The following is a 14,605-nucleotide window of genomic DNA, read 5'->3' as shown; positions in this document are numbered from 1 at the left end:
CTACAAGGATCTTATGAAAAGGATGACACTATTCTTAGAACCATTAGATTAATTTTTCTTGGAAATTTTTGAACATCAGAATTGGCACCAATGTCGGTATTAGGTAGTTTTACATTTCATATCTCTTAATTTGTTTTTCACACTCCTACAAAATGCTAAGTCTATCCCTTCAATGTTTGTGTTTGATATATGTCCTATGCGTAGTTGCCAGTAGTCAAATGGGTTGTTATTAGTTGAACAATACTAATAGGTAAGGTGTATGTTGGGTAGAGTTTGTATCTCATAAAGAGACCTGATGATCCATTTTCACTAAAGATAATTAACACATTTGTATGTGAATTTGTGGTGATTGATACTGTTAAATTCATTAAAATATCAATTGCTTCAACGCTGAAAGAAAACATTGTGAGGAAACCTGCGTGCCTGTGAGTTCTCTATGATGTTCTTAAAGGTGTATCTTACCACACTGGGCTGTTCAAAAATTTATTCAAAAAAGTACTTAATTACATGTTATTGACAATTTGTTTTTATATCCAATAACTACTTTGCTTTGAAATCATTTGATCACTCATAGAAATCCAATTGAATTTAGTTATCATATTGTTGGTCTCTTTTTGTCTGGCAGCACAACATGTGCAAAAGGACGTTACAAAATATTTCTTATACTTAATTGGAAAATGATGTATGTCTGAATTTGTTAAAAATCAGACTGCTGCTTTTACTGATTACCATTACAAACATACATTTTAAAATTTATATTTATTGCAGCCTGAGTCAGTGCTGAACTTAGAAGACTTATTACAATGCCCTGTTTGCTACGAGATACCACCGGGCCAGATCTTCCAATGCAACGAGGGCCATCATGTCTGTGGGGGGTGCAAGATGCGCCTGGACGTGTGCCCTGTCTGTCGTGCACTCTTTTTTGGCACACGCAATTATGCTATGGAAGAGTTAATAACAAACTTCAGAAAAATGCGAAGCCTTGTAAGTGTTAATTCAAAGACAAAATCTTATTAAAATTGTTATAATACAAATGACATCACTTCACTTAGTCTGTTCAAGAATAGAGTAGACAAATATCAGAATAAGAATAAGCAAAATTATGACTGTGTGCCCTTGTTAGCCAAAGCTGCTGCCTATCTATATATATAATGTGGTTTATGTACGCTTCAAAAACTCAAAAAGTTCTGCACCAATCAAGCTGAAATTTTAGCATGATATATAATACGCATCAAGGATTGTTTTTATCTATTTTTCTCATTCATTCAATCACAATGTGCCGCAGCGAAGCATGGCAGGGTACAGCTAGTTTATTATAAAAATGATAAATGTCAATACCACAACAACTTTGTGTTGTCATTTATCATTTATTGTCAATGTCATTTAGTATTTCAAGTACACCACAATCCTTAGGTTTTTTTTAAATTGAGGTTATTTTTTAAAAGCTTAATATTAATAACTCAGCTTTTACTTTAGATCTTTGTGAGATGTTTTAGAAAACTACTTAAGCAGGTATGTTATGAGTTTAATCTTTATAGTGTTCAGGCCGACATGATTAGCCAGGAAAATTGTGTTCATGTACATAGTATTCTGTTCATATGCAGAGAGGACAGTAAAACTGTTGGTTTTTTTTGGTGTTTACCTTTTTACTTTCAAATTAGTAAATATAAAAGTGAATAATTATTTTTGTGTATGATGATGACATATAAATAATTTTATATCATATTATCGAATTTTCAGAAGCTAAGCAGTAAAGCTTCTGGTTCTGGCTCTTCGCAAAGCAGCTCGCCCGCTTTAGAAACAACCTCTGTGGAACATGAGAATAATGAGAGTGAAAATGAAGATGTTGAAGAAGAAAGTAATACTATAAATGTTTCAGAGGTGAGCCATAAAACTGTTATTGATGTGAACATAATTTTTTATGTAATTAAAAAATACAGTTTCACCAGGTTTTAGAGCTTTTGAATAGTAATAACAGTTCTATAAACAACTTTAATTTTTCAGCAACCACTTAGGCCACCACAGCCATGCAGTGGACTATTTCGTTGCCTGTGTTGCAAGACTGGCAGTACAGCAAGATTGCCATCTGCCCGTTTACTCAACCATCTTCGTTATTTTCATGCTCCAGATTTACTTGAGGTAAGATGGCTGTTGAATAACCTGCCCTAAATTGGCTAAGTAGTATAATGCAGTGATAACATAGTCAGTGGGCAGATTTTTTTTTAAATGTGAAAAAGCTAAGCAAGAACTTTCGTGCCCTTTCCTAACCTTTCTAGCTAAAACAATCTATCTCAAAAAACGTAGTTGCGAAGGCCTTAAAATATGTCACGTTTTTTATGTATTTTAACTGTAATTTTTGGGGAACTTCTGACAGACTTTATTTCATGTTGTGAACAAACCGATTATCAATGCAATATTGAAGTTGTTTAAAATTAACTTGGGGCAGTATTTTATAAAATTCAAAGTTGGGAAATTGTCACTGTTCTCCCCAGTCTGGTACCAGTATTCTCAGGGAGTATGGTTAGCCACTGGTCCTAGTTATACAACAAACATTTGGTAACAACAAAGCCCATCATCCCACATAAGAGCAGCATTGTGGCTGTAGAGGTATGTGCTCAGCAGTCTGACTGTAACGGGATGATGAATATGACAATGATTTCATAGCTAAGAAACAAAATTATTGCTATGAATAAAACAACAATTTGTTTTTAGGGTCGCTCTGAAAATGGAGAGTACTTACAAGCATGGCAGTTTGCAACTGTGCCTGGCAAACTTGTGACTGCAGTCAGAATATCTGATATGGGCATATTCTTCTTGACAATAGATATAACCCGTAAGTATCTTGAACAGGCATCTTTATTACCTGGCTATAGTTTTCAGCAGTCTGACATTTTGTTTGTATGTATGTTCCTCTGTTCCCTTTTAAATTCTCTAAGTACTCTTCTACACATGGCTTTATTCTCCATATAATCAGTAAATTATTGTCTATAGTACATGCCCAGAATACTCACAAATGGTATTTGAAGTCATGAAAAATCTAATATTAAGACTAAACTTTATTCAAAACACCAATTTTTTTCTATTCTTGTGAGATGATGATGATGATGATAGAGGTGATAAAAACTGGTGGTGTTGTCTTATTTATCACCATCTTACATTGTCACTTCATTTGTGTTTTAAAAAGGATAGGGTAACTGACTGACTGATTCATGAATAAATGGAAGGAGTTGGGCTGAAATTTGGCAAATAGATATCCCTACTAATATTATAAATGTGAATGTAAGTTTGTTTGTTACGCTTTCACGCAAAAACTACTTGACCGATCCTCATGAAACTTTGTACACATATTCTTGGAAGTATTAGAAGTAATATAGGATACTTTTTATCCCGACATTAAGCTCGGTTCCTTTGGGAGAGGGGATGAAAGTGTTTGACGATTTTACACCATAACTCCGACAAATTATAACCGATTTAAATAATTATTTTTGTACTATAGAGGTTATTTTATGTGTTAAATTTTGGCCAAACTTTGTGTAGATCTGATGAATGTGGTTGGAGATTGAGGACAGAACTCCTCACGGAAAGCAGCAAACCCCTCATTTAAGGCTTGGCGATACTGAATACTGAATACTTGTTTTTTTTAGAACTACAACTAAATTGAATGCCACATCAAAAAAGAAAATCAAACGCAGACGAAGTCGCGGGCAATAGCTAGTATAATATAAAACTTAAATGAAAACACTACATTATGTACTGTTTCTGAGACTTATCTGTAGAACCGAAAATCTCATAGTTTTTGAGTAACTCACTGCCATAGTTTTTACTGAAAGAAATCAGATACTGCCCTAACATCACATGCAAAATTAAAATCAATGACTTAGGTAAGCGTAGCGTAGGTACGCACTATGCACGTGTCGGTTTTTCATCTTCATATCATCATATCAAATAAGTATGTAGTAGTAGTTATAGTTAGCGAGCCCCCCCCCCCCCCCCCCCCAATACATCTCACGTATTTTATGAACGCCCCCTTAGTCGAACTCGAACGTGAACGAGTTGACTACGAACCTGCTATTTCATATATGTCTTTTATTTCAGCTATCTCAGTATGTGCGTGGCTGGCCATGGCTGCTGCGCCCTGGGTAGCACACGGGTTCAGTTATACAATTACCATATGTGGTAATGACCGTGAAGCTATATTTTCGGACAGTGTAAGTTTTGTAGAACACTCATTCATTTTAATTTTAACTAGTACAATTCTATTTTTGTTGAATAGGCATGATACAGTAACAAAGAATTGCTATATATTGTATCAGTTTAATAAAATATGATTCTTGTATTCTGAACAACGTATTTTTTATACTCTTAGTGAGATTATTTATTTTCAATGAATAAAACTCTAGTAATCCGCCATGACAGGCGAAAGGCGAATGACGTCTCGTCTATATAAACATAATTTTGTACCGCTTGTACTTCGAAAATCGCTGCATATATCAAGTATTTTTTGATTACAAACTATGAACTAATTAGTTTCGTTTTGTCAATAACAAAATCTTCTAAGCTTTCGTTATAGGACAAAGACTTTCTATATAGCTCTAATTTGCCTATGACGCCACGAGTGCGGTGTCGGCGACCGTTTTCGCGGGATTGTTAAATATATTTTACAATAAATATCAATAACACCTTATTTCTGCAAAAACGGGTTTATTTAAGTTATCACCATCCCCTTTCAATTATGTAAACATATTATATGTATGAACGTTTCATGAGTGCCTGTGATAGGCCTGCATGAATAGAGAAATTTTTAATTTGAATTAACAAAAGCTATAAGTGTTTATTATGTTACAGGTATGGTCTGTCAGATCCTGTGAAGGGGCATTAAAGAAGCGTGGTCATTGCCTGCTGGTGACAAATCAAGACGCGCGCGCGTTAACTGCCCCCGCCGCCATCAGTGGCAAGCTCTCGGTACGCCGCACGCCTACCGACCTGCTCAGTGCCCTGACGACACCGCGCGCCGTACTCCGCATTGCCAATAGAGTCAACAACCAGAATTCGTCGAGCGACCTCGAACCCTTCCTCCAGGAGCTCCAAAATGACGTTGCGAGGTTGTCTCAAGCATTCGCTACCTTGGGTCGCGAGTCAAACGCTCTAGTGCAGTCGGAGTCTCAAATGCGGGCTAGAATTGCTAATATCGAACAAGCTTCAGAGAGTACCTCTATATCAGATTCGGATGCGGAACCGCCCGCGGAACAAAGCGAACCACAACCTGAGCGTCAGGAGCTGACGCGAAACGCACGAAAACGCCTGAGGCAGCGATTGCGGGCAGCGCTCGACGGAACGATACCACCAGAGGCCCCCACCGCAACTAATCGCGCTCAAGCTTCCTCCGCTGCTTCCCAGCCTAGACAAAATGGCCCTGTTACTCAGCCAAGACAGAATACATCTAGTCAGCCGAGACAAAATGCACCTGTTACGCTGCCAAGACAGACTACTCCTACTACTCAGCCAAGGCCAAATACTATTCTGCTGAGAGAAAACACCCCAATTACTGAAGTGAGAGTGAATCCCCCCGTTACTCAGCCACGACAGAATGCCCCTGTGACTCAGCCACGACAGAGTACCCCTGTTACTCAGCCTAGACAGAATACCTCTGGTAATCAACAAAGACAGAATACCTCTGGTAATCAACAAAGACAGAATACCTCTGGTAATCAACAAAGACAGAATACCTCTGGTAATCAACAAAGACAGAATACCTCTGGTAATCAACAAAGACAGAATACCTCTGGTACTCAACCAAGACAGAATGGGTTACTCTCATTTAGTGGCTTTAACATTGTGACCGAGTCAACTCCACCTGTAGCCCCTCCACCAGCAGGTCCGTCCTCCTCCACAGCACAACTGGAGCCACAAACTGGAAATAACAGCAGTAATAAGAAAAAGCGCCGTCATCGCAGATAAGCTTAAAGTAGTCTCTAATTTTTGTTACTTATGGATATAAGTTATTGACAAGCGATAATTATGTAATGTTTTATTCTTTACAATATTTTAGTTTCGTGACGAATCCTCTGGGGTCTCCTGATGTAGATAAACAGTTATTTGTCAATTGTAAATATTTTTTAGCTGTTGACACTGCAATCTTTACAAGTGCTGTGATAAAAAATTGTGTGTGACATTCATGCTTCATACATAAGTTACTACTTAAATGTTTCATTGATGGGAAATCCCCAGAGTGAGTATTTTTGAATGTGTTGGTCATTATTTACTATTTTATTACACATTTCATGAACTATTGACAATTTACTATAAATAAAAATTTGTATAATATTAGATAACATCATCGTTACTATGTAGTAAGATATCTTAGGTAGTAATATACTTTGGTTATAATGATAATAATATTAGCTGTATTTTTTGGTCATTAAAAGCGAATTTTCTGAAATAGAATTACATTATGTTTAAATGTGTTAATCAAATTGATATAAAATAGTTTTAAATATAATGTAAGTATTAAAACTTCTTTTCATTTCAAATTATCACTTTTTTTTGCAGCTAAATATTTAAGTTTAGCAGTAGAAAGGGAACAAACCGTCTTCGAGTGGGGTAGTGTCGTCAAAAGCGGGACGGATGTATGGAGAGATACTAATAACAACTAGATAAACCTAGACTTGCCAATTTTCCGGAATCCTTAAAAATTCAGTGGTCCCGCACCCGCGTCTGCCTGTACATCATCGAAACTATATAGATAGAGATGACACTAGCTAGGCCCAACCAAATGATCACTTTGATAAAATGTTCAAGTCAATCTACCAAGCTGACAAAGTTTACACTTGAACTTCGGACATGTGCGATTCAGCGACCTCAGCGATTTCCAATTTGATAAATTGAAATAATATTGAACCGTGTTGAACGATAGAACCGAATATAAGCAATATGATGATGAATTGCTAATTTCACAGACGTATTTTACTACCACTGGACAGGCTGTTGTCGCTTTGTTGAGCAGCGTAATTTTTTCGCTGCATTTGTGAATCTCTAATCAGTGTCCGAATAACTAAAATTTAAATTATTAAAATAGTTCAAAGGTCACTCGTATCAGTGATCTTACAACTGTGATCCCAGATCTTCCCTAATATTAATTTTACATCTCATACTACATAACCAAATAACATGCTGTAAGAGGCAAGGCAAATATACAAATTTAAAAGCTAAAGAGTGTGTCCGATTTGAAAGTTCTTTACGTTATGGATACCCCATTTATCGAGGAAGGCTATACATCATCAAGACCAACAGTAGCATAGCGCCAATGAAGTAAGTTTAAAATTTTGGGTTTTTTTTCCTTTTAATTAAGCGCGCACGTGATCTTTTAAGGTTGGCTCACTACAACCTTTTTTATGCTAACCAATTTTGTTCTAAAATAATGCATTATTTGCGAAGGTGTTTTTAAAAACATGATCTTAATCCTCATCCATATAAATACGTAATTCAATGTACGTTTAATGAAAAACAGAATTGCCCTTACATCATTCAATAGCTTGGGAGATATCGCAGTTTTAAAATAACTTCGCAGCAAATAAAAAAAGGCTACGAGATAACAGCAGCAGAACGCTGCGTCCCGTAATTTACGGGGGCGAAGCTGCAAGGCAAGTGTAGTCTATAATATATACTTAAATCTTAGACTAGCCGTGTCAGTACATTAAAGATTTTTGCAAAAAGGTAACTAGGAGACGTTAGAAATATGTAGCTACGTAAAAATGCAAGTTTTGGAATTTTTGTCGGTTTGTCTGTATCTGTTGGTTTGTGATTCTATCACGCAAAAACTACTGAACTTCACATTTATAGCTACTTATTAAATCATTAAACTATAACTAAGTTGTACAAAGAATTTTCGATATCGTATAAAAAAATCTTTTTTTATTTATTTATTTAAGTAATAATACATATAGATGGAAATAATAATTACAAACTAAAATAATATTTATAATAAATATAAGCCGTCTAACTGTTCACTTATGGGCATGTTACCCAAAATGCTGGCGCTATTGCCCCTTTGTATAGCTAGAGTTAGCCGTTGGGCTAAATAAGCGCCAGCTCTTGGGTCACCAGACGTAAGGACCAATTTTTGTGACACTATGTTAATAAAACTTTTCGTGTCCGAAGACCATGGCCCCAGAGTCTCAAACGCAAGCGCCGCAAAAACGTAGTCATTACAAATAACGGAGTATTTACGGCGCTTAAGCATTTGAGCAGATTCGGCAGCTGCTGCCGCTTTTTGGGACGTACTTTATAATCTCTGTCTGTCTGTCTATCTGTCCGGGCATCACGTGAAAACTACTGAACCGATTTAAATAAAATTTGGAATAGTTGTACCTGATATTCCGGGTCAACATATAAGATACTTTTTATCCTGATAAACAGTAAGTTTCCTCCGGGAAATGGGATGAAATTTTTTTAGCAATTTTACTTCATACCTCCGTTAAATTTGAATCGATTTTAATAATTCTTTTTTTATTTGGAAATGTAGGTATACTATTAAGCATGTATTGTCTAACTTTAATGAAGGTCTGATAAATATTGTCGGAGATAAAGGACATAACACTTCACAGATAACAGCACGTCGCAAGGCATATGGGACAACGATCGAATGCATGTACCATCCTGGAATAGCTCATAGGCTTCCTTTTATCCCGGAAAAGCATACAGCTCGTACAGGATAGCATCGCTATTTTTTCCGCATTTGTCTTTCAAAATCCGCGCAACGGAGTATCAATTAAGGTAAGTATGCAAAAAATATCCTTATTGAGAGATTACAATGCGTGCGATGCGTGAACGGTAAACGTTACGCCAAACGTCGGAAATATGTAGTAAGTATATCGGAATTGTTTCTTTAAAGTTCTATAAAACAGTCTGCGACAACATACGACTACTTTCTGAAATTGACTCATTAGCGGACGAAGTCGCGCGGGTCCGTTAGTACTTAATAAAAAACGGCCAATTGTGAGCATGACTTGCGCACGAAGGTTTACGAAGCTTAATAATAAAAAAACAGCCTGTTGCATGTAAGATTCGCGAACTGAGGGTTCCATAACGTGTAAGTAACTAATTGATTATATAGGTACATATAATAAAGTCGTAGACTGTACAATATATAAATTTTCACAAAATAATAACTGTGAGACGTGAGGAATCTTCTCCTAAAGGTTTAGAAGAAAAAAACCAGCTCATTCATTCACTCACAGGAATTCTACGCATACGCAGCCTCTGGCATTCACCCTAAGATGCACGTGGGTTTTTCGCGGACGAAGTCGCAGGCGACAGGCAGTTATTAATAAAAATCTGACAAATCCTTGTAAATAATAATGGAAATGACAGTTTCGGATGATGCAGTAGAGTGACGTAAATAAGCAAAAAGGTAGTCTGGGAAATTTTATAAAACTAACTAGCATGGCTGGATATTTATCAACTGTTACAGTAATTTTATAAAGTGGGTAAATAATTAAAATTTTGATGACTAGCACTTGATGTGTCCCAGATATTAAGCATTTTAACAAATGTGCTGATAGTTCTTATTTGATTAATAAATAGTTTTCAAGAAATAATTAAAATGATATATTTTGATTTATACAACCAATATTCATGACATTATTTTGGCAGGTATTTTGATATTCATTCGTATGGGTATTATTTATAAATTTGCTCCTAATTAGAAAAAATAAAATTATTATTTTCGTCAAAGCAAAAAGTAGAAAGAAACTTGATTAAATGCGCCAACTATTGAATAGCTTGCCATGGTAGCAGGTAATTTTTTTTATACCATTTCGTGTCAAAGTTATTATATATTCAAGTTATTATAATTTTAATTATAATTTCAAGAAAAATAAAAAGTAAAATATTTTTTTAATGTGACTTATTGCATAATTTCGTTATTTTTTGTGATTATGATCACATAAAATTAAATAGCCTAACATTTAAAAAATCTAAACAATCAAATTATCAAATTGGTAATCATTGTACATAAAATGGTGAGTACGGCGATTTTCGACATTTTTCAATAAAATTATGATCACAAAAAAACAGAGAACTAAGTTTTTAAATTATTATTTTTCTAGAGAGACATAAACTCACCTGCCTCCAATATTCAGTTTGACGTTGAATTACGGGACACCCTGTATAAATAGTCAGCCGAAAAAATCAGCCGAATTTCAATTTCTCTAAATCTTTAACTTTTAATTTTTCTTTTCCCGAACCTGGTGCGTTAATGGTTGAGGAGTTCTACCTACTACTACTACTACTACTTCACCACCAGCTTTTTTATTGTGACGAATATAAATTGCTTACCAACCATATACCATAGTCGAATCGCAATCTGTGTTAAACTTATTGCTGTGTAGTTCCGGTGGCCATCCGTGAACGTCGTCAGTTTGACACGACCGAATGATGCTTTTAGAAAGCTCAAATTTCTTTAAAAAATACTCAAATCGCTATAGATTTCCATAGAATATTGAAAGATTTTTCTCGATTTCCCCAGAATCCTTCCTTCAATAGATCTTAACAAGTAAAAGAGAAGACATGGTTTATTTAAGAGCACTTTTACTAGGTAGGTATCGTGTATTTGGTTGCAGTTTTTTCTAAAGTTGATATATAAACTAGCATTGAATTTTTATATTTCGAATCACTTCTATTTTTCCGATAAAGATATATATCGGAAAAATCGAAATTAGGTGACCAAAAATACAGTTTACAGTTACAACCAAACAAACTAAAATAAAATTTTACTTGTGACTACTTACAGAATTCGTTGATAGATGGCGTCATGCTTATGAAGTAAAATATATATTTTTAATCATGCAATGCAAATTCCGTTTTAACATACTTTTGACATGTGACCATTTATGTAGTAAGTGTGTTATTTAAGCTCAATTAAATTAGGTATGCCAATTTTCGTAAAGACGAATCCCATAGATAATTATAATAACCATCAATATAGCAATATCAATGTAATATGAAATCTCAATAGGTGTACTTGTGTATTAAAATGACCTTACGAGTAATTACAAATGTCTCATTTCTATTGGTGTATCCGGTGATCAACCAATAGGAAACAGACATGTGTAAGTACTCGTAAGGTCATTTCTTTACTTTCTGAAAGTTTACGACAGATGGTTCTGATTGGGTTCTAACAGGTTGTTTTGGCTACTCTACAATAGATGTCACTACCTATAGAATGTTCTAGAATATTTATATCTACACATACTTTTGTATGGTACATATTTTTGTATGGATCCATATTGTTAGATTTAGTCATTACATAAATATCATTAATAATAGAAATGAGACATTTTTATTACTCATAAGGTCAGTTCTATACTTTCTGACAGTTAACGATAGATGGTTCTGATTAGGTTCTGACAAGTTGATCTGACTGCTCTACAATAGATGTCACTGCCTATAGAATGTTCTAGTATATTTTTGATCATGTCAAATTATAATTGTTACTAGAAAAGGTACTTATACTTTATGCATCAAATACAGTGTTATGCGTATTTGATTCAATAAATATGTATAAGTTAAAGATTGTTGGTGCCATTATTGTAACAGAGAAACAGTATAATGTATCTCAATGCGTACATGGCGATTGATCTTGTGTTGGCAGATATTTTAAGACAGATTATGTACATGTTACAGTCTTGAAATATTTAGATCATCGGTAATTTTGAAAAGGATAGAGAAGAATATTAAATGGATTATTTACCTGACACTCCTATTTGCTATCTTCTTCGCCTACGTTCTATATGTATATATCTTATTAGATCTCCTTACTTATAACATTAAAAAACGAAAATTTCCGTCTCGCAAAAATTCTGTTTTTTTTTTAGTATCGATCAATTAAAGGATGGTTTCAAAAAAAAATGAAAAACCAGAAAGAATCTAATGGAATATAGATAAAATAGTTTGAATGCTACTTACGGTTCATTCTGTCATTCAATTCTTTTATATTCAGTTGGCTTATGGAAACTGCACTTTGGCTTCCCAAAATGGTGTAAATAACCTTCTCATTTTTGAGATTCTCAAGATTCGATCTTCAAGATTTTCTAGATAATAGTAGATCTCTTAATCGCTCGCTGGGTGCATCAGAGGTTTTTTATGAGGTCATCAGTAAGTTGTTGCGCAGGTAAGTTATCAATAGCAATATTGAAGCAAGCGTCTTCTAAAACTTGAACAAAAAATTATTACCTAGTTTTATTTAATACATAAATTCAACATATATGAAAACTTGAACCCAATCTCACTGACATGTCATGAAATATTTCATTATTCGAAATCTATAACAGTCGGGCTCCTTAAAATAAGTGATATAGTTGTAGGTATTAAGACATTTAGGTGCTAAGCTCGTCCAAGCCTAGAGCGGGTAATATCATGTTAAGATTCATTGTCTTTTGCGTTCGTCTCAGAATATTGTTGTAATTCATTTTGAGATTCTCCGTGATCAGCTTCTCTCTGGGATCAGTAAGTTGAGACATACGAGTCAAATTTCGATTCAACACTGTAACTTCTTCACCATCTGTGAGCCGAATAAAAGAGTACCTTGGGTTAGCTTCTATTAGTTCCCCTGCTTCAGTTAAAGGGTTGATTTGTATGCTCGGACATTCTTAGTTATTAAGAATAGACCAGGGCTCTTAAGCCAACTTAGTACTGATTCTCCGTTACAAGATCGACGGCAATAATTTAACAAGCTCTCGTGCTGCATAACATTTGTTGCAGTGCACAATAATGATCTAATAGAATGTAGAGCAAGAGGAAGGATCTGTTCCCAATTCTCAATACTTAGTCCTTTAGAGCAAAGAGCAGGCTCTATAGCTTTCCATAGCAGCCCATTTTAAAGCTCATCTTGCCGGTTTACTTCAGGATTATACAGTGTTATGGTGTTAAAAAAAACTACTATTGTTGGGTTTTAAAACCCTACAAAATTAGTTTTTTTTAATCAGAAGACAAAAATGAAGTCCCTCCGCCTGTATGTATATATAAAGGTGTACCGAAAGTAGCAAATATTTATTGCAAACATTTAATAGTGTTAGCAGTAGATAAATCTCCACAGAGAAAAGCAAACAGGAATCTTGAAAATTCGTCATTATGGTAGGTAGTTATTTATTATGATCGTCTTTTCGTTAGGCTTGTACTCTTCACACATCTTACGAATCTTTTCTTTGAATTTAGAATCTTCTATATCATATTCTTGTTCACCTTTTTTCTCTTCCATTAGGAGTGTGAGATGCGTTATCTTTTCTATGAAGACACCTTCTAGTGTGAAGCACACATCGAAATCTTTTAGGATAGGATTTCCAATCAGAATAGTTACAGGTATCTCATTATCTTTCACAACGTGAAATTTGATGTCTGTGTAAAAATTATAAATTTGTACATTCGCTGTAAACATTCCTTCAGTACAGACTTATTTTTCCGCTATTTGTGTAATACACGATGATTCTGTTTTATAGCTTTCGATACCTTCTTTAAACTTCTCAAATTCTGATTTAGTTATAACTATAATATCACTTCCAGTTTCTTTTTTCATTCTTCGGGTTACAAAGTCTTATTTTTATCTTTTTGTTGGGTACTTTCTTTTCTTCATTGTTATTCTGAATATTCAGCGTCTTTTTCGCTTTGTTTGTACATTCCGTGGATTTGAGTCAGAGTCCATTGTATTTAAAGCACTTTATTTCTGTTGGACATGTGGGCGATCGATTGTCCAGTTCACCACCGTTGAAACATCTTTTGCGGGTTGAATGATGCCCAGATGATTGACCAGACTGTGCAGGTTTGTTAAGAATCTTCTTTCTGAAAGCACTGTAGATATCCAACTTCTTACGAAATTCTTTTATATCTGACGCACCATATAAGACACGGATGCTATCAATGACGTACTCGATCAGTGCAGCGTCTTCAACTCTACCGTGATGTGCCGATTCCTTTATAGATAGAAAATATTGTTGGTAGGTTTCGTCGCTCTTCATCTTACGCGATGCAAGTTTCTTGTGTATGATTGCGCTGTTAATCTTGGGGACAAATTCTTCCTTAAATGCATTCTTCCACGATCGTAAAAATAGCTTGGCAGTTCCACCTAAAGGTCTTTTTGAATAGATCAGCTTCTCCACTTTAGTCCATTTCATAACTCGGGCAGTATCTTCAAATTCATCGATTAATGACTTAATAGGGTAGGTGTCATCTCCATTAAAAATGTTCATTGTCTTCTCCAAATCCCTAAATGAAATCTGTACATCTAACTCTTTTTCTTCTTCACTTCCCTTTTCATCTTTACTCTGCGACATCGCAGCTGTTAAACGGCGGTGCACCGGAAATTTTCGTCGAATGACTTACGGTAAATCTTCGAATCTTCAGTCTTCGTTTCGCCTCAAGTTTTTGGGCTATCACGGACGAGCCCCCAAAAGTTGTGGGATATTTTATGAAATTGTGGCGAACACTCACTTTTTACTTTTTCTTAATACAAAAACAACAAAAAACGGCGTACATCTTTTTATTATTTGACAATCCTCCCTAATCCTCTGTTATAATTTCTCCGCTAAGATTTTATTAATACCCATCTAGGGTA

General features: G+C 35.1%; 1 protein-coding gene across 1 annotated transcript in view; it reads left to right on the top strand.

The window, feature by feature from the left end:
• The window catches only part of LOC120637874, a 7,381-nt gene extending 934 nt beyond the window's left edge, over positions 1-6,447 (top strand). Inside the window, exons 2-7 of the mRNA XM_039909920.1 lie at positions 769-984; positions 1,741-1,881; positions 2,005-2,139; positions 2,713-2,833; positions 4,096-4,208; positions 4,846-6,447. Coding sequence (XP_039765854.1) covers positions 769-984; positions 1,741-1,881; positions 2,005-2,139; positions 2,713-2,833; positions 4,096-4,208; positions 4,846-5,958 — 1,839 coding nt within the window. The 3' untranslated portion in view covers positions 5,959-6,447. The remainder of the gene's footprint in view (positions 1-768; positions 985-1,740; positions 1,882-2,004; positions 2,140-2,712; positions 2,834-4,095; positions 4,209-4,845) is intronic.
• The last annotated feature ends 8,158 nt before the right edge of the window (positions 6,448-14,605 follow it).

Source organism: Pararge aegeria, chromosome 4 (genome assembly GCF_905163445.1).
Source record: "Pararge aegeria chromosome 4, ilParAegt1.1, whole genome shotgun sequence".
Lineage (NCBI taxonomy): Eukaryota > Metazoa > Arthropoda > Insecta > Lepidoptera > Nymphalidae > Pararge > Pararge aegeria.
Note: the sequence above shows the minus strand (reverse complement) of the source record. Positions and strands in the feature narration are given on the sequence as shown.